This window comes from Chionomys nivalis, chromosome X, assembly GCF_950005125.1.
Source record: "Chionomys nivalis chromosome X, mChiNiv1.1, whole genome shotgun sequence".
Taxonomy (NCBI): domain Eukaryota; kingdom Metazoa; phylum Chordata; class Mammalia; order Rodentia; family Cricetidae; genus Chionomys; species Chionomys nivalis.
The window spans coordinates 18,860,963-18,887,874 of record NC_080112.1 but is presented as its reverse complement, the minus strand read 5'-3'; the positions used below and the strand labels follow the sequence as shown (position 1 = coordinate 18,887,874).

Sequence of the window (26,912 nt, the reverse complement as noted above, 5' to 3'; positions counted from 1 at the left end):
AAGAAGAAGAAGAAGAAGAAGAAGAAGAAGACAGAAAGGATAAAAGGTGAGGAGAGAAGGGAGGAGGAAAGAAAGAGAAAAGAGGAGCTGGGATGACAGAGTAAGAAGAAGGGAAGAAGAGGAAGAAATGAAGAGGAAAATGTAAAACCTTTGAAGAGAAGAGAAGGAAGGGAAATGGAGTGGGGCAGAAAATAAGTAAAGAGAGAGAGAAAGAAAGATGAGGGAGGAGAGAATATGAGGGAAGGGGGAAGTAGAGAAAAAGAAGAGAAAGAATGGATGATGGAGGGAAGATGAAGGAAAATGGATTAAGAAGAAAATAGAGGATGAAGGAGGGAAGGGGAAGAAGACAAGAACAGGTGAGAGGGAAAAGAGTGTGATTATAGGAAAAGAAGAAAGAGAAAGGGAGAGGCAGAAGAAAAAAGGAAAAAGAAGAAGGAGAAAATAGGCAGTAAGGAGAGATAGATTGGAATCAGAGATCTCTCTCCCTCCCACTAGTTCTTGAATAGCCACACAGAGGCTTACTATTATTTATAAATACTTGGCCGATGTCTCAGGCTTATTACTAGCTAGTTCTTACATTTAAATTAAGCCATTTTTAATAATCTACATATTGTCATGTGGCCATGTCTTTTACTGGTCTATTTGCATGTTGCTTCTTGGGAGTCTGCAGGCATCTCCTAGACTCCACCCTCCCTCTCCTGTATCTCTGCTTGGCTTTGCCATAGGCCAAAGCAGTTTTATTTATCAATCAATGAGAGCAACACATATTCTCAGCATGCAGAAAGATATCCCAAGGAAAAAGATAGTGAGGGGGAAGTAGACAAGAGGGGGAAATGGGGAAAAAGAGGGAGGCTGAAAGAAATGGGAAACATTAGGGGACTGAAAAAGAAGGCAGGATTGAGGTGAGTTATAGGGTAAAGGATGTTATAGGTGTAGGATAGAGGAGAGCAGAGGGAAGAAGAGGGAGGTGTATAGTGAAAGTTGGAAGAAAAAAGAGGGGAGATGTGTGTGGTAAAAAAAAATGAAAGAGGGAACAGCAAAGAAGAGTGAAGAGTGAGGAAAGGAGGGAGGGGGAAAGAAGGAAGTGGGGAGATGAGGTGAAGGTAGAGATAGGAAGAAGTACAGGATAGGTTTAAGGGAAGTTCAGGGTGGAAGAATGTTTTAAACAAAAGTAGAAAGGATGGGAAAGAGAGAGGAGAGAAGTGGAGTACTGAAGAAAGTGAAAGAGAAATTAAAAGGAGGAGGGAGGAGAGAAGATGGAAAGGGAGGCAGGAGGGAAGATAAAAGAGGGAGGCAAAGGAAGAAGAGGTGTAGAGGAGAGAGAAAGGAGGGGAAAAGAGGAGGAAGGAGGAAACAAGACAGTCAAGGGAAGAAAATTGAGGAGGGAAGGGAATGAAGAAGGGAACAGCAAGGAGGAGGGAAGATTAAGAAAGATGAAATGAAAACAGAATGAAAGAGAATATAAAGGGAGGGAAAATAATGTAGTAGGGATGAAATGGGAAAGGGGAAGACAAGCGGAGAGGAGGGACAATAGAAGAGCACAGAAAAGGGCAGAGGAGGGAAGACAGATGAGAGAAGAAGAGAAAGGAAAGAGGAGGGAGTAGAATGAGGAATGCAGAGAAGAGGAGGAAAAAGAAGTAGGAGGAAGAGGGAGGAGGGTAGAAGAAGGAACAGGGAATTAGACAGAAGAGAAAAGTAGGCAAGACAAAGTAAGAGAAGGAAAGAGATGGTAATGGAGAAAACAGGGAAAACAGATGACAGAAGAAGAAGGAAGAGAGGAGAGTAAGGTAGTGAAAAAATGAGGGAAAGGAGAAGAGGAAAGGTAATAAAAAGAGAGGAAAGAGGGAAAAGGAGTATGGACAATTGAAGTAGATGGAAGACAAACAAATAGGTAAGAGGGAAGATGAGGAAGCATGAAAGAAAAGGGAAGAAGAGTGATGAAAAAGGGGGAGTGGAGAGGAAAAATGAGGAAGAAGAAAAGAGGGAAGAAGAAAAGTTGATGAGGGTGGAAGAAGGGCAATGAGGAAGAAGAAGTGGAACAGGGTGGAGGAGGACAAGTAAATAAGAGGGAAGGAAAAGGAGGAAGGAAGAAGGAAGATTGTGTATTAGGAAAGATGAGAGAGGAGGGAAGTGGGAAAAGATGAGATAGCATATAAGGGAAAGAAAGAATGGACAAGAGGAGGGAATAAAGAAGAGAAGGGAAGAGAGAATATAAAGGAAAGGAAAGGGAAGTTAAGTGGACAAGTGGGTGAAGGAAGAGAAGAGGGAAGTCTAGGGAAGTGGATATGTATGGAAAGGGGGAAGAGGAGAAGATAGAAAAGGAAGGGGGAAGGGGAGAAGACGGAAGAAGAGTTAAGAGGAATGAAGAATGAAGAGGAGGCAATAGGGGAAAGAAAATAAGGAACAGGAGGAACAGCGGGAAGCAGAGAAGAGAGAAGAAGAGGAGAAGGAGGGAAAAGTTATGAGAAGGGAAGAGGGCAGAGGAGGAAGAGGAAGAGAAAAGCATATGGAGGAGAGAAGAGGAAGAGGAGGTAATTGAGAAGAAGAGTCAAGAGGTAAGGGTAAGGAGGTTTGATTCAGACAGAAGAAGCAAAAGGAGAGCAGAGGGAAGAGAAGGAAGAAATAAAGAAGAGGTAGAAGGGAAGAACGGGGGAGAGGGAGGAGGAAATAGGAAGAAATTGTGAAAAGAAGTGTGGGTGGAAGAGGAGAGAGATGAAAAAAGAGGGAAGAGGAGGATGAAGGGAATAGGGGAAAGAGGAAAGTGTGGTAAAGGAAAAGGATGAAAGAGGAGGTGAGAAGCAAAAGGAAAGAGGGGGATGAGCAGGGATCAGGAATGAGGAATGAAGAGGGAAGAAAAGTAGAAGAGAAAATGGAAGAGGAAATAGGAAAAAGTAGGGAAGATAGATGAAAAGAAAGGAGCGTAGAGGAGAAAGGATGAAAGAGGAGAGAAAAAAGAAGGGAAGAGAGAGATTATGGGAAGGTAGAAGAGAATAGAAGAAAAAAAGGAATGAAGAAAGGAGTTTTCCTGCAGGGGCTATTATCCCTGGATACTGCCTCTCTCTTCCTACTCCACCCAGCTTGCATCCAGAAATCCCCTACCTCCTGCCTCCCCTCTTTGGGACATACCATCCCCCAGCTCAGCCTGTTTGGGCGCTGGGACCAAATCGTGCATGCAACCAGGCGGGCAGGAGTCCCTTTGTTTCAATAGCCTGCCTGCAGCACACAAGGTAGGCATTTTGTTTGCCAGCTACCTGGCCAGCAAGGAGATCTGATCTGGCTACCAGAAGATACATCAGTGGGGTAAGTGAGTTCCCGATCGGGGCAGCAGCCCAGAGATGGAGCATTCCCCTATACTTCCTAGTCTTACTGCAGGAGTTATTATCCCTGGATACTGCCTCTCTCTTCCTACCCTACCCAGCTTGCATCCAGAAATCCCCTACCTTCTGCCTCCCCTCTTTGGGCCCATAACATCCCACAGCTCAGTCTGTTTGGGGGCTGGGACCGAATCATGAGTGCAAGCGGGTGAGAGGGAGTACCAGTGTTTCAATAGCCTGCCTGCAGCAAGGTAGGCCTTTTGTTTGCGAGCTACCTGGCCAGCAAGGAGACCAGATCCTATAAAAGAAGACCCAAGAGGAGCATTAGGAGGAAGAGATGGGCAAGAGCCAATGCAAGAATTCCTCCAGCAATCTGAAAAACAACATGAAATCACCAGAACCCAGCGAACTTACAACAGGAGGACTTGAACACATTAATCAAGAAGTAGAAAAAATTGACTTTACAAAAGTTATAGAGGCCCTTAAACAGGAGGTGAAAAATTCCCTCAAAGAAATGGATGAGAAGAATAACAAAAAGTTTGAAGAATTGAGTAAATCCGTAAATGATATCCTAGGAAACCAAGGAAAAACAATCAAACAGAGAATGGAAACAGTTCAAGACTTGAAAACTGAAATGGAGGCAAGGAAGAAAACACAAACCAAGGGCCGGCTGGATATGGAAAATCTAGGTAAACGAATAGAGACTACAGAAACAAGCATAACCAACAGAATACAAGAGATAGAAGAAAGAATCTCAGATTCTGAAGATACCATAGAAAAAAAATAAACTCACTGATCAAAGAAAACAGAAAATCCAACAAATTCTCATCTCAAAACATTCAGAAAATTTGTAACACATTTAAAAAAAGACCAAACTTACGAATAATAGGGGTAGAAGAAGGAGTAGTACAGCTCAACGGTCCAGAAAATATATTTAATAAAATTATAGAAGAAAACTTTGCCAATCTAAAGAAAGATATACCTATGAAGGTTCAAGAAGCGTACAGAACACCGAATAGACTGGATCAAAAAAAAATCCCCTCACCATATAATAATCAAAACAAAAAACATACAGAATAAAGAAAGAATATTAAGAGCTCCAAAGGAAAAAAAGGTCAAGTAACTTATAAAGGTAACCTATCAGACTTACACCCGACTTCTCTATGGAAACCATGAAAGCCAGAAAGTCCAGGATAGAGGTACTGCAGAAAATAAGAGACCATGGATGCAAGCCCAGACTACTATACCCAGCCAAGCTTTCATTCACTATAAATGGAGGAAACAAAATTTTCAAGGATAAAAACAAATTTAAACAATACATAGCCACAAATCCAGCCTTACAGAAAGTAATAGAAGGAAAATCACAAACCAAGGAGTCCAACAATGTCCACAATAACTCATACATCTAGTGACCCTTCACCAGCACAACTTGAAGAAGGGAAACACACAAATTCTACTATCAAAAAAAATGACGAGAGTTAATAACCACTGGTGATTAATATCACTTAATATCAATGGACTAAACTCACCTATAAAAAGGCACAGGCTAAGAGATTGGATACGAAAACAGGATCCAACATTCTGCTGTTTACAAGAAACACACCTCAACCACAAAGACAGGCACCTACTCAGAGTAAAGGGCTGGGAAAAGGCTTATCAAACAAATGGACCTAAGAAACAAGCAGGTGTGGCCATACTAATTTCCAACAAAGTTGATTTCAAACTAAAATAAATCAGAAGAGATGGAGAGGGACATTTTATACTCATAACAGGAACAATTCATCAGGATGAAGTCTCAATCCTGAATATCTATGCTCCTAATATAAAAGCACCCACTTATGTAAAACAAATATTACTAGAACTCAAGGCAGTCATCAAAACACACACACTAATAGTAGGAAACTTCAAGACACCTCTCTCACCTATGGACAATCAGACAGAAACCTAATAGAGAAATAAGAGAGTTAATGGAGGTAATGAATCAAATGGACTTAACAGACATCTATAGAACATTCCACCCAAATAGGAAAGAATATACCTTCTTCTCTGCAACTCATGGAACCTTCTCGAAAATTGACCACATACTCGGAAACAAAGCAAACTTCCACAGCTACAAAAAATATTAGTAACCACCTGCATCTTATCGGATCACCATGGATTAAAGTTAGAATTCAGCAACAATGCTATTCACAGAAAGCCTACAAACGCATGGAAATTGAACAGTCAATTACAGAACCACACCTGGATCAAGGAAGAAATAAAGAAATTAAAGTCTTCCTTGACTTCAATGAAAATAAAGACACAACATACTCAAACCTATGGGACACGATGAAAGCAGTGCTAAGAGGAAAGTTCATAGCACTAAGTGCTCACTTAAAGAAAACAGAGAAAGCACACTTTGGAGACTTAACAACCCACCTGAAAGCTCTAGGTAAAAAAAAAAGCAGACTCACCTAGGAGGAATAGAAGACTAGAAATAATCAAACAGAGGACTGAAATCAACAAAATAGAAACACAGAAACAATCCAAACAATCATTGAAACAAAAAGCTGGTTCTTGGAGAAAATCAACAAGATTGATGAACCCCTATCCAAACTAATCATACAGCAGAGAGAGAACACGCAAATTAATAAGATCAGAAATGAAAAGGGAGACATAACCACAGGCACAGAGGATATTCAGAGAATCATTAGATCTTACTACAAAAACTTGTATGCCATAAAATTGGAAAATGTAAAAGAAATGGAAATTTTTTTTGATAAGTACCATTTACCAAAGTTAAACCAAGACCAGGTGAAAAAACAAAATAGACCTGTTAGTCGCAAAGAATTAGAAGCTGTTATCAAAGACCTCACTACCAAAAAAAGCTCAGGACCAGATGGTTTCAATAAGGAATTCTCCCAGAAGTTCCAAATACCTATACTCCTTAATATATTTCACAATATAGAAACAGAAGAGTGATTACCCAATTCCCTTTTTGAAGCTACAGTTACCCTGATACCAAAACCACACAAAGACTCAACCAAGAAAGAGAATTACAGGCCAATCTCACTCATGAATATCGACGCAAAAATACTCAATAAAATACTGGCAAACCGAATCCAAGAATACATTAGAAAAATTGGTGGCGCACGCCTTTAATCCCAGCACTCGGGAGGCAGAGGCAGGCGGATCTCTATGAGTTCGAGACCAGCCTGGTCTACAGAGCTAGTTCCAGGACAGGCTCCAAAGCCACAGAGAAACTCTGTCTCTAAAAACCAAAAAAAAAAAAAGAAAAATTATCCATTATGGTCAAGTAGGCTTCATCCCAGAGATACAGGGCTGATTCAACATATGAAAATCTATCAATGTAATCCATCATATAAATAAACTGAAAGAAAAAAAACATATGATCATTTCACTAGATGCTATAAAAGCATTTGACAAAATTCAACATCCCTATATAATAAATGTCTTGGGGAGACTAGGGATACAAGGGTCATACCTAAATATAATAAAAGCTATTTACAGCAAGCCGACAGCTAACATCAAATTAAATGGAGAGAAACTCAAAGCCATTCCACTAAAATCAGGAACAAGACAAGGCTGTCCACTCTCCATTCTCTCCATATCTCTTCAATATAGTGCTTGAAGTTGTAGCAATAGCAATAAGACAACATAAGGAGATCAAGGGGATTCGAATTGGAAAGGAAGAAGTTAAACTGTCGTTATTTGCAGATGATAAGATAGTGTACATAAGCAACCCCAAAAACTCCACCAAGAACTCCTACAGCTGACAAACACCTTTAGTAACGTGGCAGGATACAATATCAATTCCAAAAAAATCAGTTGTCCTCCTATACACAAAGGATAAGGAAGCAAAAGAGGAAAATCAGACAAGCATCACCTTTCACCGTAGCTACTAATAGCATAAAATATCTTGGGATAACCATAACCAAGGAAGTGAAAGATCTATTTGACAAGAACTTTAAGTCTTTGAAGAAAGAAATTGAAGAGGATACCAGAAAATAGAAGGATCTCCCTTGCTCTTGGATTGGGAGGATCAACATGGTAAAAATGGCAATTCTACCAAAAGCAATCTATAGATTTAATGCAATCCCCATCAAGGTCCCATCAAAATTCTTCACAGACCTTGAGAGGACAATAATCAACTTTATATGGAAATACAAAACTCAGGATAGCCCAAACAATCTTATACAATAAAGGAACATCTGGAGGCATTACCATCCCTGACTTCAAACTCTATTACAGAGCTAAAGTATTGAAAACAGCTTGGTATTGGAATCAAAACAGAGCAGTCGACCAATGGAATTGAATAGAAAACCCGGATTTTAATCCACAATTCTAGGAACACCTGATTTTTGATAAAGGAGCTAAAAGTATCCAATGGAAGAAAGAAAGCATCTTCAAGAAATGGTGCCGGCATAACTGGATGTCAACCTGTAGAAGAATGAAAATAGATCCATACCTATCACTATGCACAAAACTTAAGTCCAAATGGATCAAAGGCCTCTATATCAATCTGAACACACTGAACCTGATAGAAGAGAAAGTGGGAAGTACTCTACAACATATGGGCACAGGAGACCACTTCCTATGTATAACCCCAGCAGCACAGACATTAAGGGCAACATTGAATAATTGAGACCTCCTGACACTGAGAAGCTTCTGTAAAGCAAAGGACACTGTCATTAAGACAAAAAGGCAACCTACTGACTGGGAGAAGATCTTCACTAACCCCGCAACAGACAAAGGTCTGATCTCCAAAATATATAAAGAACTCAAGAAACTAGATGTTAAAATGCTAATTAACCCAATTAAAAAATGGGGCACTGAACTGAACAGAGAATTCTCAACAGAAGAAATTCAAATGGCCAAAAGACATTTAAGGTCACGCTCAACCTCCTTAGTGATCAGGGAAATGCAAATCAAAACAACTTTGAGATACCATCTTACACCTGTCAGAATGGCTAAAATCAAAAACACCAATGATAGCCTTTGCCAGAGAAAACACCAATGATAGCCTTTGCCATTGCTGGTGGGAATGCAAACTTGTGCAACCACTTTGGAAATCACTATGGAGGTTTCTCAGGAAATTCAGGATCAACCTACCCCAGGACCCAGCAATACCACTCATGGGAATATACCCAAGAGATGCCCTATCATATTTCCAAAGCATTTGTTCATCTATGTTCATAAGAGCATTATTTGTAATATCCAGAACCTGGAAACAACCTAGATGCCTTTCAATGGAAGAATGGATGAAGAAAGTGTGGAACATATACATATTAGAGTACTACTCAGCAGTAAAAAACAATGACTTCTTGAATTTTGCATGCAAATGGATGGAAATAGAAAACATTATCCTGAGTGAGGTATCCCAGACCATAAAGATGAACATATGATGTACTCACTCCTAATTGGTTTCTAGCCATAAATAAATGACATTGAGCCTATAATTTGTGATCCTAGAGAAGATAAATATGAAGGTGAACCCAAAGAAAAACATATTTTTCCACCTGGATATTGGAAGTAGATAAGATTGCCAGGCAAAAATTGGGAACTTGGGGGTGGAGTGGGATGGGCGTAAGGGGAATTGGGGAGAGAAAAGTGAAAAGGGGAGGATGGGGAGAGCTTGGGGGAATGGGATGGTTGGGATAATAGAAGGGTGGATATGGGAGCAGGGAGGTATATTTCTTAATTAAGGGAGCCATCTTAGGGTTGGCAAGAGACCTGACTCTAGAGGGGCTCCCAGGTGTCCAGGGAGATGTCCCCAGCTAGTTCCTTGGGCAGCTGAGTAGAGGGAACCTGAAATGGCCCTATGCTATAGCCATACTGATGAATATCTTGCATGCCACCCTAGAACCTTCATGTGGTGATGGATGGGGATAGAGACAGAGACCCACATTGGAGCACTGGACTGAGCTCCCAAGGCCCAAATGAGGAGCAAAAGGAGGGTGAACATGAGCAAAGAAGTCAGGACCGCGATTGATGCACCCACCCACTGAGACAGTTGGGCTGATCTATTGGGAGCTCCCCAAGGCCAGTGTGACTGGGACTGAAAAAGCATGGGATAAAACTAGACTCTCTGAACATGGCAGACAATGAGGACAATGGCACTTGGTTTTGATCCTACTGCATGCACTGGCTTTGTGGGAGCCTAGCCTGTTCAGATGCTCACCTTCCTAGACCTGGATGGAACGGGGAGGACCTTTGACTTCCACAGGGCAGGGAACCCTGACTGCTCTTTGGACTGGAGAGGGAGGGACAGAGAAGTGAGGGGAGGGGGAGAAGAGTGGGGGGAGGGGGGGAAATGGGAGGCGGGGAGGAGGCAGAAATTTTTTTAAAAAAAAGAAATGAAGAAATGACAGAATATGATAGAAGAGATGAAAAGAGGAAAGTGGAAAGAGGAAGTACAGAGAAAGGATAAAGAGTAAGGAAGAGAATGAAAAAGGAAAAGAAATGGATGAGAGAAGAGGAAGATAGAGGAACATGAAGCACAGAACAGGGAAGAAGGGATGAGGGAAAGGAATGTATGAGGAAATGGGAGAGAATATGGTAGTAACAGGAATTGGGAAGATGGACGAAAGAGGGAAGAGGCAAAAGAGGAAAGAGAACAGGGCAGAGATAGAAGAGGAAGGAAAAGGAAGCAGGAGGTAGTAGGAATGAGAAGGGAAGAGAAGGAAAGAAGGATTCGGGAAGGGAAGTGAGAAGTTGTGAGGAGGGAAGAAGGAAGAGAAAGGAAAAGGAAAGCTATAGAGAGGAGGAAGAGAAGAGATTAGTGGATGGAAATAGGAAGTGGAGAATAGTGTAAAGAGAAAGGGGGAGTTAAGATTATGGAAGAGGAAACATGGGGGAGTATGAAAGAGAAGGGGGCTGGAAAATAGAAATGGGAAGTGAAGGAGAGAGGATAATGGAGGAAGTAAGTGGAAAGATGAGTGAAAAAAAGGAAAGGAAGTAATAGGGATAATAAGGGAAAAGGAGGAAGAAGGAGGTATACAGGAAGAAGAGGAAAGGGAGAGATCTGGAAAGAGCAGTGAAGATTAAAGGGAAACAAGAAGTGTAGGGATGAGGAAGGAGAGGGAATGGGAGGAAGGGGTGAGTAGAGGGAGAATGGAAGATGTGGAAGCGACTGGAAGAGGACTGAAGAGGGAAGTGGGACATGAGGGAAGAGTGGGGAAAGGGAAAAGGAAGGTAGAAAATGAGGGGAAAGACAAGAGAGTCAAGGGAAGAGTGTAGAAGAGAGGATGAAGGGGGAGTGAGATGTGGAGTAAGGATGAAAAGGGGAAAGAGGAGGTAAGGAATAAATAGAAGAAAAGAGAAAAAAGGGATAAGAAGAAAGAAGAGGAAAAAGAAGGAAAGAGGATGGAAGAGGGAGGTAGAATGGTGAGGAAGAAGAGAAGAGGATGGTAGAGAAAGAAAGAAAAAGAAGGAAAGAAAGAAAGAAAGAAAGAAAGAAAGAAAGAAAGAAAGAAAGAAAGAAAGAAAGAAAAGGAAGAGGGGAGTTGAACAGTGAGGGAGGAGGAAAAACAAGAGGAGAAAAGAGGAAGGATGATGGAAGTGGAGGGAAGAAAAAGTTAATATAAAAGTTAACAACAAGGGAACAGGAAAGAAGAAAGAAAAGGAACAATGGGTAAAGAGGATGGAAGAGGAAAAGGGAGGAAGGGGAAAAGCAGGAAGAGGTGGCAAAGGGAAAGGGGGAGGAAGCAATAGAAAAGAGAAAAATAAAGGAAGAGGATAAGGGAAATATTGGGGAGAACAAAGAGCAGGGAAGAGGAAAGAGGAAAAAAGGAGAGAGAAGGAGAGGGAAGGAACTGTAAGGAGGAGTGAATAGCAGAGGAGGGGAAAATGGAGGAAGGAGGGAAGAGAATAGTAGAGGACTAAATAGGAAAAAGGTCAGAGGGAAAATAAAGCCAGGGGAAAGAGAAGGGAGGAAGAAAGAGGAGGAAAAAGAGGCATGAGATAAGAGTAGGACCAAAGAAGCAGAGAGAAGAGAGAAGGAGTGGGAAGAGAAAGAGTAATGAAGAGGGGGAAGAAAGAGGAAAGAAGTGGAGGAAAAGGGAAAAGAAGATAAGAGAGAAGGGGATGGAGAAAGGAAGGGAACTGATTAGGGAATAGGAGAGAGGTAAGTAGAGCAGGAAATTTGAGAGGGAAGGAAGAGAGAAGAGAAAGGATGGGGAAGAGGATGAAATGTGAATAGATGGGTAAAGGAGTTAAGTCAATTGATAGGGAAAGAAAGGTTGAGAGAGAAGAGGAGAGAACATGATGGTATAGGGAAAAGAAGGGAAAAGGGAAAGGGAGGGAGAAAAGTGGAGAGAATATGAGGGAAGAGGAAAGATGAGATAAGAAGATAAAAGATGGAAAATATGTACGTGGAAAATGAGTAGAGAGAAGGTAATAAGCAAGAGAAAGGAAGAAAGTACAGGAAGGAGGAAAAAAGAGAAAAGGAAGAATGAGGAATGGAAGTCATGAGAAGGAGGGAAAGAGGGAAGAGCAAGAGGAAAGAGTAGGGAGAGAAAAGAGGAGCAAAAAGGTAAGTGGTGGGAGAAGTGATGAGGACAGAGGAGAGCAGAGCAGAGGGCTAAGATGAGGGTGATTGAAGAAGAAACATGAGGGAAGATCAGGGAATGAGGAACTGAGAAGAGGAGGGAAGTGGGAAACAAAGGGAGAAGAAAGAAGAAGGAGGAGGAGGAAGATAGGAAAATGGAATATGGAAGTAGTGGGAGGAGGCTACAGGAGTGAGGTAGTAAAAGGAGGACTGAGATAACAAGAGAATTGTGAAGGATGGGGGAAGAAGGAAGTGGAATAAAGTGTGGAAGGGAAGTATGAGGGAAGAGGAGGGGGGAAAGGAATAGGAGGGAAAATGGAAGGGAATGAAGAAAGAGAAGAGGGGAAATGATGTAAGAGTTATGAGAAGGGAAGAGGAGAGGAGAAAGAGTGAAGAGAAGGTTAAGTTGGAGAGAGTAAAGAGAGCAGGAATTGGAGGGAGTGGAGAAAGTAGGGAAGAGTAAGTAGGGAGTAGGGCAGTGGAGAGAGGCTGAAAGGGGGAAAAGAGGAAAGAGAGAATAGGAATGAGGAGGGAGGGTGAAAGTAGAGAAAGTAGGAAAGGAAAGAGGAGGTAAAATGGAAGAGGGGGAAGATGGAAGACAGCACAGAAGGGAGAAAGGAATAGGCGGGAACAAGATAGGAGAGAGAGTCCAGAAGAGTAGAAAAGAGGAGAGAGGATGGGAGAGAAAAGAAAAGGTGAAAGGGAATGGGAGGGTGGAGGGAAGGTGACATATGAGGGAAAAGGAGGGAATGCAGGAGAGAAGGGAAGAGGAGGGAAGAGGGAAAAGGAAATATAAGGGAGGAGAAGGCAGTACAAGGGAGGAGCAAGGGTGGAAGAAAAGGCAGGAGTGGAAAGGGCAGGAAAAAAAGACTAGGGAGGAAGGATGAAAAGTAAAATCCGAGGTGGATGGAAGGGAGAGGTGGGAGGATGGAAGAGAAGAGAGAGGGGAAGAGAGTCAGGTATGAAAGTGGAGTTGTAAAGCGGAGGGAGGGTAAAGGAGGAGGAAATAGATTGGAGGAAATATGGAAAGGTAGATAAGAGGAAAAAGAAGTAGAGAAAGGAGGGGAAAGGAGGGAGGAAGTAATATGGAAGAGGAGAAGAGAGAAAATAAGACTAAAGAGAATGGAAGAAGTAAATGGAAGGAAATAAGAAACAAAGAGGAGGTAGAGAAAATAAGAAGAAAGGGGATGGAGAGAAGGCAAAAAGGCAGGAGGGGCAATTTCAGAAGAGTAGGAAATAGTTTTGAGGAAGAAATGAGGAAAAATCAGGAAGTGGTGGGAAGATGGAAAAGGAGAGAAAGCAGTTGAGGGTATAGGGAAGAGGAGAGGGTAGGATAGAGGAGAGAGGAGGGAAGAACAGTAAGTAAAATGGAGAAGGATGTAGGTAAGGAGGAGGCTGTATTCGGTGGAAGGAGCAAAGATGAGGGAACATGGAAAAAGAAGGAACTGGAAAGAGAGCAAAGAGAATGGAGAGGGAAGGGGAAGGAAGTGGATGGAGGAGAAAAGCAAAGGGAGAAGGGAAAAGGTTGGTTTGGGTGAAGGTAAGAGGAAGGAAGAGAGAAGAGAAAGATAATAAGGGGAAGCACAGAGAAGGGTTGCTTGCAGGATACAAGGTGAAGAAAGAAGCAGATTTCACAGGGAAGGGGGGAGAAGTGGAGAGAATAGGAAAAAATAGGAATGAGATGGTAAGAGAGATGAGGAGGAAGAGGAGCAGAGTATAGAAGAGGCAAGAGGAATGAAGTGGGAATGTGAATGAGAAAAGAAGAGAAATGGGAGAAAGGAATGAAGAAGAGGGATATCAAAGTGGAGGGAAGAAAAAGGAGTAAGTAATAGGAACTACAATGAAGAGTATGGAAGAGAGAAAAGGAAAGCTATAAAAAGGTGGTATGAGAAGAAGAAAAAAGGGAATAGAGGGAAGAATTCAAAGGGGGAGGAGAGAAGAGGGAAGAAAATGGAAAAGAAATTTTTAAAAAAAGTAGGCATTGATAGAGATTTCTCTTCCACCATGTCCCAGGGCATTTCAGTCCCAAAGAAACACACAGAGCTCTACATTAACTATAACCTGCTTGACCTATTAGCTCAGGGTTCTTATTAACTCCTGTAACTTATATTAGCCAGTCATTCTTGTCTGTGTTAGCCACGTGGTTTGGTACATTTTATCAGTGTTCTCAAGTTTTATCAAGTTCTCAATCTTGCTTCATATTTGTCTGAATGACAACTGTAGACTGAGCCTTTCATCTTCCCAGAATTCTCTTGTTCTAGTTGCCCCAACTACACTTCCTTTCTCGCTACTGGCCAATCAGCACTTTTCAAAGCAATATGTGACAAATCTTTACAGGGTATAAAGTCATTGTGCCATAACATTTCCCCCTTTATTTCTAAACAAGAACTCTGTATCTAATCTCCTTTGTTTAGCTTTCTTCCTGACCATTATTCATAACAACTTTAACCAACACTCAAAACAAAGAAAACATCCAAAATCCATTTTTGTGAATGAGTGTGTAGTTTTTCAGGCTACTTCCTGCTGATTGCAAGTGCTGATAATCTTACAGGGACCTAAAGATAATTTTGAATTATGGTCAAATCCTAACTGGAATATTACGAGAGGCTTGATCATCTCAGCCACCAGTTTTAAGGCTGTTCTGGATGTAGAACTCAGACATCCAGGTCATCTGCTCCTATTGGAGATTTCTTGGGGGTCTTCCTTGATCAAACCTGATTTTTCTAAGCCCAGAATGAATCCACAGCCTCTCATTTCTGCTGGAAACAAAAGCAAAACTTCTTCTCCAAAGTAACATACCTTTTAACTTAAATTTTGAAGTCAAGGCATATTCAAAACATATTTGTTGGATTAATCCAGCCGCATTTATAATCAAATGTCTTTTAATAGCTATTGCTCCTTTTTCAACCATCAAACAATACAAAGACAACACAATAATATACAATATCCATACTCTCTGTGTATTTTCCTTCTTCATGTGGCTTTATTATAAACTCTATTTCTTTTTTATATTTTTATTTTTAATTTTTTGTTTTTTGAGACAAGGTTTCTCTTTGTATCTTTGTCTGTCCTGAAACTCACTCTGTAGACCAGGCTGTCCTTGAACTCACAGAGATCTGCCTGCCTCTGGCTCCCAAGTGTTGGGATTAAAGATATGTGCCAGCCGGGCGTGGTGGCGCACGCCTTTAATCCCAGCACTCGGGAGGCAGAGGCAGGCGGATCTCTGTGAGTTCGAGACCAGCCTGGTCTACAGAGCTAGTTCCAGGACAGGCTCCAAAGCCACAGAGAAACCCTGTCTCGAAAAACCAAAAAAAATAAAAAATAAAATAAAATAAAATAAAAAAAATAAAAAAAAAATAAAGATATGTGCCATTACACCCAACAACTCTCTCTCTCTCTCTCTCTCTCTCTCTCTCTCTCTCTCTCTCTCTCTCTCTCTTGTTTTATCATTTTTATTTTTTCCCAAGCCTGCATATATTTTTAAGACATTATACACCATTTTTAGGTTTACTTCATTTCTATCTATCTTTAGTGTATATCTCTCTTTCTGACCATATGAGTCTTTAATTTGCTAAGCTATATGGCTAGGATTTAAGCTGTGGTTTTGACATTTAGATGCACCCCATTCCTTAGCCTTCTGAGAGCCTAGTTTCTGACAGTGGTACTGGCAGGAGCCATGTTTATTGCTACAACTCTTAGGAGTTTCAAAATTCCTATCACCACCAAGAAACATGCTATTGGCTATTGATAAACACCATTTAAGTGTTTTGTGGCAAGGCCCCTTAAAAGGGATGCTAGGTTTTGCAGCTAAAGCTGAGTCAGGAAGACTCTCTTTAATGAGATGTGCTTGCCTCTAGCAAACAGAGTCCAGCCAAGAAAATGTTGCTACCAAGAAGCCATCCTTCACTTTATTCTTATTGTGTCTATAATTCCTTCCTAAACTCTCGCAGGTTTTAAGTGGATGTAGTTATCCACATTGGCACCATTTTTGGTCCCACCAGGTCCCGCAGCAGTTCTGTCCCAAAGAAACACACAGAGGTCTACATTAATTCTAAACTGTTTGGCCTATTAGCTCAGGCTTCTTATTAACTCTTACAACATATATTAGCCCTTAATTCTTGTCTGTATAATCCATGTGCCTTGGTACTTTTTTATCAGTGAGGCATTCTCATTTTGCTTCCTCATTGTGTGGATGACAACTGCAAACTGAGCCTTTCATCTTCTCAGTATTTTCCTGTTCTTGTCGCTCTGCCTATACTTCCTTCCTGGCTTCTGGCCAATCAGTGTTTTATTAAACCAATAAATGACAAATCTTTATAGGGAATAAGATCATTTTCCCATAGCAAATAGGGAAGGGTAAAAAAGGAGAAGACCAGGAGAGGGAAAAGAAAGGAGGGAAGAAGGAAGAATTAGAAAGTGGAAAATAAAGAATATCAGAGAGAAGGAAAGATAAGATGAAAGAGGAAGAAAGAGGGAAAAAGAGAAAAATCGAGATGAAAGTTGAGATAAGAGGAAGAAAAGGGAGGATGGAGGAGGAGGGAAGTAAAGAGTGAGGATGAAGAAATGAAAGGAAAGAGAGAGGGAAGAAATAGAAACAGGAAGAAGTGGGAAGTGGAAAGAAGAGGACAAGAGAAGGGAAGAGGCAGGAGGAGTTTGAAGTGAAGATGATGGAGTAGAGAAGGTGAAAGAAGAGGTGGAATGAAGATGGAGGAGGGAAGAAGAGAAAGGATGGAAGAAGAGGGATGCTGAAAGAGAAAGAAGGTGGAAAAGGCGGGATAATGGAAGAAAAGGAGTGGAAATGAGGAAAGAAGTTCTAAAAGAGAATGGAGGGAAAGCAAAAGAGGAGAGAGAAAGGGGTGAAGAGAGGGGAGAAAGGGAGGGCTAGGGAGGAGGGTGTAGTAAGAGAACTGGTGAAGGGAGAAGGAGGAAGTGAGAAGTGTAGAGAAGAAGAAAGAAGGAAAAGGGTAGAGGAAAGAACAACTAACCAAAAAAATAAGAAAATACAGTGTTAAAGAGTAATAAGGAGGGAAGAGAGTTTTAGAGGGTAGAAAATAGAAGAGGAAAGTAGAAGGCAAAAAACGAAATAAGTAGGAAGTGGAGGGAAGTAGAAATGGAAACTAAGAGGGAAGAAAAGGGCAGCTGGAAAGGAATAAAGGAAAGGGGAGAGAAAAATAACAGGAAGAAAGAGGGAAGAGAGCAGAAAATGCAAGGAATTTAAAGAGAGCAGAGGAGAGATGAGGGAATAGAAAGGGTTAATAAGGATTAGGGAAGAAGGTGGGGAGGCAAGAGGAAGATGAAAGGAAGATGAGGGAATAGAGGAGGTTAGTAAACAAGGAAGAGCAATAAGGAAGATGATGGAAAAAATGAAGAAAGGAGAGAAGACAAAAATGAGTTAAGAGGAGAAAAGTGCAGGGAAGTGGATGGAGGCAGGAATAGACAGAAGGAAGAGTAGGGCAGTTATAAGTGGCTGGAGGATTAAAGAGGAGGAAGAAAGAAGAAAGGAGGGGAGTTATAAATAGGAGAAAATAGTGAAGTTTGATGTGGAAGGTCATTTGTCTATCTGTTGCTTCCATTAATTAGTTAATTAATTTTAATTGGTTAATTAATAAAGAAACTGATAGGTCAGAACATAGTTGGGTGGAGTAGACATAACAGAATCCTGGGAAGAAGGGAAGTGAGGTCAGATGGAGCCAGCCACCAGGTCAGACATGCTGAATCTTTCCCGGTAAGCCACCACCTTGTGGTGCTACACAGATTATTAGAAATGGGTTAAGCAAGATCTAAGAGTTAGCCAAGAAGAGGCTAGACATAATGGGCCAGGCAGTATTTAAATGAATACAATTTGTGTGTTGTTATTTCGGGGCATAAGCTAGCCAGGCAGCCGGGAGCTGAGTGGCAGGAAGCGGCCCACCGCTCCTTCTACAGAAGTTGAGTGTGGAGGCAAAAAGAGGTTGGAATAAAACAGGAGTGTGGAAGAAAGACAAGAGGAGGGCATAGAGAACAGGATTAAAGAAGATAGAGGATAGAATTGGGAAGATGAAGGGAGAGGAAAGAGGAGAGTGAAGGAAAGTGGAGGGAAGAAGAATCAGGCAGGATGAGGCTGGAAGAAGTAAGGGGAAGAGGAAGGATGAAAGAAGAAGGAAAATGAGGAAATCAGATGAAGGACGATGGAGGGAATATGAGTGAGGAGAGAAGAAAAGGGAGGAAAGGGTAAAATAGGTATAGGTGGGAGGATTGAGGAGGGAATAAGAAAAAAGAAAGAAGTGAGAAGAGAGGAGAGAGAGGGGAGGAAAGAATGTGTTGCAGGAGGTCCTTCCGCTCCTCCAGCCAATAGCCGCCAAGATACCAGCCCATTGGGGCGTGGTATCTTTCCCTTTAAAAAAAGCGGCCACTTCCCTCCTCTCTCTCTTTACTTCCTGCTCCGGTTCCGTCCCAGACAACAGCCCTCTGCGCACGCAATTAGGAAGAAGTCTAGTCGCCGGAACCGGAGCAGGAAGTAAAGAGAGAGAGGAGGGAAGTGGCCGCTTTTTTTAAAGGGAAAGATACCACGCCCCAATGGGCTGGTATCTTGGTGGCTATTGACTGAAGGAGCGGAAGGACCTCCCGCAACAAGAATGTAATTGAAAAGAGAAGGGAGAGAAGGGGGCAAGATCTAGGGAAGAGGAGAGATGAGGGAAGAAGGTAAAATTAGGGTGGAAAGGAGAGGAAACATGGAGTAGGAAAGAGGAAGGAGAAAAAAGTTTAGAGACAAGTGAAAAGAGAAGAGCAGAAATGAGGGAATTGAAAGGAAGATGGAAAGAAAGTGGATAATCAAAGAGAAGAAATGGAGGAGGGTAAATAAGGGAGGAGAGAAACATGGGAAGAGGGAAGAGAAGATAAACAGGAAATGGAGAAGGGAATGAAGATGGAATGGAGATGAGGGAAGAGTGAGGAAGGGGAAACATGCAAAAGGAGAAGAAAGAAGATGAAGAGAAGGTAAGGGAAGAAGTTAGAGAATAGAAGAGGAAACAATTTGGTAGAGGAGAAAGTAGAAAAGAGAAAAAAGGAGAGGAGGGGTGGGAAAAGCAGGAAAGTGTAAGAAGAGGGTTTTAGAACAGTAAGTAAAGAGGCAAGATGAGAAAGGAGGGAAGAGGGAAGATGAGGGGAGAGGAGATAGGAGGAAAGGGTGAATGAAGGAAGAGGAGAGAACAGGGAAGGGAATTAAGAAGGAAAAGGGAAGAGAAAGCAAGTGGGGATGTAAGATGAGGGAAGGGAATGGAGAATGGAAGATGAGGAAAGAGGAACTGGAAGGGAAGAGCTATGAGAAGTAAGTGGAGGGGGAAAGGAAGAAGAAGGAGATGGAGAAGAGAGAAGAGAAAATATGAGGGAATGTGGAAGAAAGGAGAGAAGGGAAGTGGGAAATTTAGTAATGAGGAAAGAGCCAAGACGAGGAAATAAGAGGGAGGAAGAAGGAGTAGAAAATAATATAAAGTGTGGAAAAGGATGGAAGTGGGAAGAGGAAGGAAAAGCAGGGATGAGGGAAGACTGCAGATTAGAGAAGAAGAAAAAGGAAAGTAGAGGGTGAGGGGGAAGGAAGAGGTGAGAATATCCTTTAAAGGAGGGAGCAATGGGAGACGGACGTTGAGAGAACGAGGAGGAAGGCGAGAAAATGGCGTCCACGGATTACAGTACCTACAGCCAAGCTGCAGCCCAGCAGGGCTACAGTGCTTACACCGCCCAGCCAACTCAAGGATATGCACAGACCACCCAGGCATATGGGCAACAAAGCTATGGAACCTATGGACAGCCTACTGATGTCAGCTATACCCAGGCTCAGAGCACTGCCACCTACGGGCAGACAGCATATGCGACTTCTTATGGACAGCCTCCCACTGGTTATACCACTCCAACTGCCCCTCAGGCCTACAGCCAGCCTGTCCAAGGATATGGCACTGGTGCTTATGACACCACCACTGCTACAGTCACCACAACCCAGGCCTCTTATGCAGCTCAGTCTGCATATGGCACCCAGCCTGCCTACCCAGCCTATGGCCAGCAGCCAGCAGCCACTGCACCTACAAGACCACAGGATGGTAACAAGCCCGCTGAGACTAGTCAACCTCAATCTAGCACAGGGGGTTATAACCAGCCCAGCCTAGGATATGGACAGAGTAACTACAGTTATCCCCAGGTACCTGGGAGCTACCCCATGCAGCCAGTCACCGCACCTCCATCCTATCCTCCTACCAGCTACTCCTCTTCACAGCCAACTAGTTACGATCAGAGCAGTTACTCTCAGCAGAACACCTATGGGCAACCGAGCAGCTATGGACAGCAGAGTAGCTATGGTCAACAAAGCAGCTATGGGCAGCAGCCTCCCACTAGTTACCCCCCTCAGACTGGATCCTACAGCCAGGCTCCAAGTCAATATAGCCAACAGAGCAGCAGCTACGGGCAGCAGAGTTCATTCCGACAGGACCACCCCAGTAGCATGGGTGTTTATGGGCAGGAGTCTGGAGGATTTTCCGGACCAGGAGAGAACCGGAGCATGAGTGGCCCTGATAACCGGGGCAGGGGAAGAGGGGGATTTGATCGTGGAGGCATGAGCAGAGGTGGGCGGGGAGGAGGACGCGGTGGAATGGGCAGCGCTGGAGAGCGAGGTGGCTTCAATAAGCCTGGTGGACCCATGGATGAAGGACCAGATCTTGATCTAGGCCTTCCTATAGATCCTGATGAAGATTCTGACAACAGTGCAATTTATGTGCAAGGTTTAAATGACAATGTAACCCTGGATGATCTGGCAGACTTCTTTAAGCAATGTGGGGTTGTCAAGATGAACAAGAGAACTGGGCAACCCATGATCCACATCTACTTGGATAAGGAGACAGGAAAGCCTAAAGGTGATGCCACAGTGTCCTATGAAGATCCGCCAACTGCCAAGGCTGCTGTGGAATGGTTTGATGGAAAAGATTTTCAAGGAAGCAAACTTAAAGTTTCTCTTGCCCGAAAGAAGCCTCCAATGAACAGCATGCGGGGTGGCATGCCACCTCGTGAGGGCAGAGGGATGCCACCACCACTTCGTGGAGGTCCTGGTGGCCCGGGAGGTCCTGGAGGGCCCATGGGTCGCATGGGAGGCCGTGGAGGAGACAGAGGGGGCTTCCCCCCACGAGGACCACGGGGCTCCCGAGGGAACCCCTCTGGAGGAGGAAATGTCCAGCACCAAGCCGGAGATTGGCAGTGTCCCAATCCGGGCTGTGGAAACCAGAACTTTGCCTGGAGAACAGAATGCAACCAGTGTAAGGCCCCCAAGCCTGAGGGCTTCCTCCCGCCACCCTTCCCACCTCCGGGTGGTGATCGTGGCCGAGGCGGCCCTGGTGGTATGCGGGGAGGAAGAGGTGGACTTATGGACCGTGGTGGTCCTGGAGGAATGTTCAGAGGTGGCAGAGGTGGAGACAGAGGTGGCTTCCGAGGTGGCCGTGGCATGGACCGAGGTGGCTTTGGTGGAGGAAGACGAGGTGGTCCTGGGGGTCCTCCTGGACCATTGATGGAACAGATGGGAGGAAGAAGAGGCGGACGTGGAGGACCTGGGAAAATGGATAAAGGCGAGCACCGTCAGGAACGTAGAGACCGGCCCTACTAGAGAGACCTGCAAAGCTGCATTGACGACCAGATTTATTTTTTAAACCAGAAAATGTTTTAAATTTATAATTCCATATTTATAATGTTGGCCACAACATTATGATTATTCCTTGTCTGTACTTTAGTATTTTCACCATTTGTGAAGAAACATTAAAACAAGTTAAGTGGTAGTGTGCTGAGTTTTTTTTTTCCTTTTAAAGATGGTTGTTTTAAGATTTAACAATGGGAACCCCTTGTGAGCATGCTCGGTATCATTGTGGAGAACCAAGAGGGACTCTAATTGTAACAATGTTCATGGTTGTGATTTTTTTTTTTAAATAAAATTCCAAATGTTTATAAAAAAAAAAAAAGGAGGGAGCAATGATGTGCAGGAAGTAGAGAAGTTATGGTAACAGGAGAGAAATAAAAAGATGTTGAAAAGAGAAGAGGGAAGTGGGGAGCAGAGAGGAGGACAGAGAAGGAAAGAGGGTGAAGAGGGAAGAGTAGAAAAAGGAGGAAAGAGAGAAGAGGACAGAGAAGGAAAGGTAAGAGGAAGGATGAGGTAAGAGGAAGGGGAAGGAAGAGGAGGAAAGTATAAGTAGGGATATGAGGAAAAAGGAAGAAGAAGAGAAAAGAGGAGCAAGATTGCAATAGGAGAGAAAATATAGTTGGCAGAGTAGGCAAGAAGAGGAAAGATGAGAATAGGATTATGAAAGAAGAGAACAGGATGGAAGATCTGGAAGGAGGAAGGAGGGAAGAGCCACAAGGAAGCAATAGAAGGAAAAGGGATGATAGAGGAAATGGAGGAAAGGGGACTGTGGGAATAGGAGATAAGAGGGAAGAGATAAAAGAAGAAAAAGGATGAAGGAAAGAAAAGAAAGGAGAGAATGGGATATAAATAGGAGGAATGAGGTGCATGGAGAAGAGGTGGAAAGACAGGGAAATTGAAGATAAGAAGTAATGGCAAGAGAGATGAGAAAGGAAGAGAAAAGAAATGGGAAGAGGGAAGAAGGTCAAAGTGGAAAAGGGATGGTGGAGGAAGAGAGAAGACTAAAAAGGAAAAAGGAATAGCAAAGATGAAGAAGGAGAGAGAAACTGAATGAGGAGACAAAAGAGAAGAAGGGGTAAACGAGGAGGAATAAGAGGAAGGAGGGAAATAGAGTTAAAGAAAAGGAAGGCTGGAGGAAGGAAGAGAAAAGAGGAGTGAAGAGCAAAGAGGCAGTAGAAGGAAGAGAAGGGAGGTGTGAAGGGGAAGGAGAAATGTAAGAAAAGTATGGAGGAGAGAAGAAGCAACAGGGAGAGAATGGAAGTGGAGGGTGGTGAAAGAGGGAAGAATAAGAAAAAGAGAACACTAGAGGAGAGGATGGAATACAAGGGAGGATGGAAGTGGAGGGAGGGGGACTGAAGTGGGAAGAGGAAAAAGGTTGGAAAACTGAAGAGAGAAGCAGAAATTTAATGCAGAAAAGAAGAAAGGGAAGAAGATTGAGAAAGGGAAAGGAAAGGGAGGGGGAGAACAAATAAGAAGGGTAGTGGAGAAATGTAGATGGAGTAGAAATGGGAAAGAGGAAGAGAATGGAATATAAAACAGAGAGGGGAAAGTAGAAGGGAATAGCAAGGAGGAAAGTATAGGAAGAAGGGAGGAGGGAGGACAATAGTGGAGAGAGGCATGAATAGGGAGGAGGGAAGAGGACAAATGACAGGAGAGCAGGGAAGAGGGAAGAATGTGAAAGAGGAGGAGAGAAGAGAGAATGGGAAAGAAGAGTGGGAAGAGGAGGAAATTGTAAAAAAAAATGTCAGGTAGCGGAAGCAATAGGGAAGAGAAGGCAGGAGGGAAGAAAAAGAGGAGAAATATTAGAAAAGGAAAGAGGATAAATGGAAATTGAGAATGGAAAAGAGCAGTATAGAGGGGGGAAGATTAGAGATGGTCAAGAGAATTGAGTGGTGAGGAGGGAGGGGGAAAGAAGGAGAAAGGAAAAGGTTCAAGAAGGGAGAACAAAGGGACCAAAGAGGAAAACTGTGGGTGGAAGAGGAAAGAGTTGGGAGGAGGAAGGAAAGAAGGGTAGAGAGGAGGGAGGACACATGAGAAGGGAAGAGAGAAGATGAGCAAGAAAAAGGGGGAAGAGGAAAGAGGATTGTAGAGGGAAGAAGTGGAAGAAGAGTAAAATAGAAAAGAGAAAAGAGAGGGAAATGTAAGTAGGGAGGATGAATGAAGGGAAGAAAAGTAGGAAGAAGAAAGGAAAGGGGTTAGGGAAGATGATGGAGGAGGAAAGAGGAGGGAGGAGAGAAGAAGAGGGAAGAGAGGAGTGTTGAAGAGGAAGGAATATTCAGGAGGGAAGAAGAAAGAGGAGAGAAAAGGGAAGAAGATTGCAGAGAAAACAGAAGGAAGGAAAAAGAGGAAGATGAAGGGTAGAAGAGGGTGGAAGCAAGGGGAAGAGGTAATTGGATAAGTGGGAGGGAAGAAAAGATATGGGAGTTATAAGGAGATATGAGGGAAGAGGAGGGACTAGGGAGGATGAAAGAGGATGGAGGAGGAGGAAGAAGGTGGATGAAAGTAAAGGCATGAGGTAATAGGGAGAAAGAGTGAAGATGAGGGACAAAGGATGAGTAGGGAAGAAAGAAGATGACCTAAAAAAGAAGAGGAAATATGAGTGAGGAAGAAGGAGACAGAAGAAGAAAAAGGATAAGGAAGGAAAGAGCAATAAAGAGCAGGTAGAAAGGAAAGGGGAAGAGGAGGGAGGAGAAGGAAAGAGGCAAGAATAGAGAAATATTTAGTGGTAGGCAGAGAAGGGAGTAGGGAAGAGAAAGGAATAATTTGGAGAGAAGGGGAGAAAGGTGAATGCAGGGAAGAGGGATTTCACTAAGGAGGAGGGAGGGAAAGAGAAGAATAGAAATACAGGGAAATGGATGAATAGAGAGGAGGAAATATATGGAGAAGGGATGAAGGGAAAAGGAAGGACAAAGGAAAATCATGGAGGAAGAAAATTGAAGTAACAGGGGAGAAGGGGGAACAGGAGGGATGAGAGAAAATGGGAGAGGAAGAAGAAGGGAAGAGGAAGGAAGAGAAAGGAGGAAAGAGGAGGGAGAACTAGACAGGATGAGTGAAGAGGAAGGAGGATGTCTCAAGAGGTATGTGGAAAAGATGGGTGGGGAAAAGAGGGAATAGGAGGGAAGAGAGAAGCGGAAGGAGGAAGGAAGTGTAGGGAGGGGATAAGTGGAAGGATGCAAGAGGAAAGAGGAGGCAGGAGGGAAAAGAAAGAGAAGGGAAGACTAGGAAGGAGGAAATTTGAGAAATGGTAGGAGATGTAGTAGAGGGATAAAATAATGAGGGGAAAGGTAATAAATAGTAGGGAGACTAGGAAGTAGGAGAGAAAGGTGACACAACAGCAGACATAAGCAAACATTTGACAGTGAAGTGGACGGCAGAAGAATGGAAAGGTCTTGAGTATTCAGAAGACCCCATGAGTCTGGGCAGATGGTCAGAACCATGGTGACAAAACAAAAAGGAGCCTGGGGTGAGTTTGTAAAGCTATAGGACATTTAATGTATGTAGAGTTGACTGAAGAGGAAGGGCAGATCATAAGGTTGATGGTAGATCACTGGGGAAGAATACAGGAGAATAGAATGTAGATGAAAAAGAGAGAAGGAGGCACACTGAAAAAGGAACTAACTGTCATCAGGACAACGGAAAATTGGGGAAGAGAGCAGGAAGCTCAGGAACAGGGTAGAGGTGAAGGGAAGAGGCCAGACACTGCAGGGTGGTGAGGAAACAGCTTAGGGGGCATTAGAAGGATGGTGTGGAAAGAAGATGAGGCTGAACACAAGATGTTGGAGGTGACAGGAGATTAGGAATGGGGGACAAATGGAAATGTCAGGAGTCTGAGAGGAAGGCAAGATGTATGCTGCAGGGAGGATCATGTACCAGACACCATGCACCAGTATTGGCAATTGGCTGGGTTGTGAAAGAAGGATGAAGTTGATGGATAGGGAAGAAGAATAAAGACAAGGATACCCATGGGCATAAAGAGTAAAACCCTGGTGTGGGCAGGAAATGGGCATGGTATGGGTTCAGTTTGTACTCTGAAAGAGAGGAAGTGGCTCATATATATGGCAAAATGACGGGGATAGACAGGAAGCTAGGAAGGAGGACAGGAAGAGGTGCAGGTGATCAGAAGCAATGTGTGAGGGAAAGAGAGTGAAGATGTAGATAGGAGAATAAGGAGGGTGATAGGAGGCCTGGGTTTGACTGTAGGCTAACATGATCAGGGTGAATGGTGAAAAAGAAGACATGTATCAGACAGAGCAGAAGGCTCATAGAAAGGTGGGAGCCTGCTGCACAAGAGAGGGCTGGAAAACATGCCCACAATTTCAGAAAGACCAGGGGAGACTTGATGCGAACAATCAGTCTCAGCACTCAGGACAACTGTCTAATCTTTTACAGGCCAGAGGTTTGATACTAAACTTGAACCTAGGGTTCACAATGTCTTCAGCTCCATGCTAAGGGCATCTGAGGGACTCTTCTGCCCAATCCTGGGGCCAGAGATCCAATTGCTTCTTCAAACATACACTCAGGCATTCATAGAAAATTAGTAATTATTCTTTTTTTTATTGTTTATTTATTTATTAAAGATTTCTGCCTTCTCCCCGCCACCACCTCCCATTTCCCTCCCCCTCCCCCATCAAGTCCCCCTCCCTCATCATCCCTAAGAGTAATCCAGGTTCCCTGCCCTGTGGGAAGTCCAAGGACCACCCACCTCCATCCAGGTCTAGTAAGGTGAGCATCCAAACTGCCTAGGCTCCCACAAAGCCAGTACGTGCAGTAGGATCAAAAACCCATTGCCATTGTTCTTGAGTTCTCAGTAGTCCTCATTGTCCATTATTTTCAGCAAGTCCGGTTTTATCCCATGCTTTTTCAGACCCAGGCCAGCTGGCCTTGGTGAGTTCCTGATAGAACATCCCCATTGTCTCAGTGTGTGGGTGCACCCCTCGCGGTCCTGAGTTCCTTGCTCGTGCTCTGTCTCCTGCTCTTGATTTGGACCTTGAGATTTCAGTCCGGTGCTCCAATGTGGGTCTTTGTCTCTGTCTCCTTTCATCGCCTAAATGTTTTGCTTTGGGTTCACCTTTTTAATTAGCTTCTCTAGGACCACGCATAATGATTCTTGAGAGGGGTTTTTACTAATTGGAAAAATATTTGCCTGCTCCTGTGATAGGTGAAGAATGGAGCTCTGGAGGGAGTTTTTGGTAAGGGTGGATTCTAAGTAGCATTTATATCAGGTTGTAGGGAAGGTAGGAGATAGAGTCTCAGGAAAGTAGAAGGGAAAAGGTTACCCTATTGTAGGGCAAAATACTTAGAGCAGCAAGAAGGGAAGGTGCCTATAGAGGATGTTTTCAGGGTCAAATCATGAAGTTTAATCTAGTTAGTGTGGCAAAGAAGTCTTATTTTAAGATTAAGTTAT

The 26,912-nt window shown here is 43.2% G+C and overlaps 1 protein-coding gene across 1 annotated transcript; it reads left to right on the top strand.

Annotated features, from left to right (window-relative positions):
* Positions 1 to 19,476: 19,476 nt before the first annotated feature.
* LOC130868291 (RNA-binding protein EWS) lies at positions 19,477 to 21,775 on the top strand. Its single transcript, XM_057760558.1, has one exon. It carries the CDS (start codon positions 19,511 to 19,513, stop codon positions 21,479 to 21,481), a length of 1,971 nt encoding a protein of 656 aa, XP_057616541.1. The 5' UTR covers positions 19,477 to 19,510; the 3' UTR covers positions 21,482 to 21,775.
* The last annotated feature ends 5,137 nt before the right edge of the window (positions 21,776 to 26,912 follow it).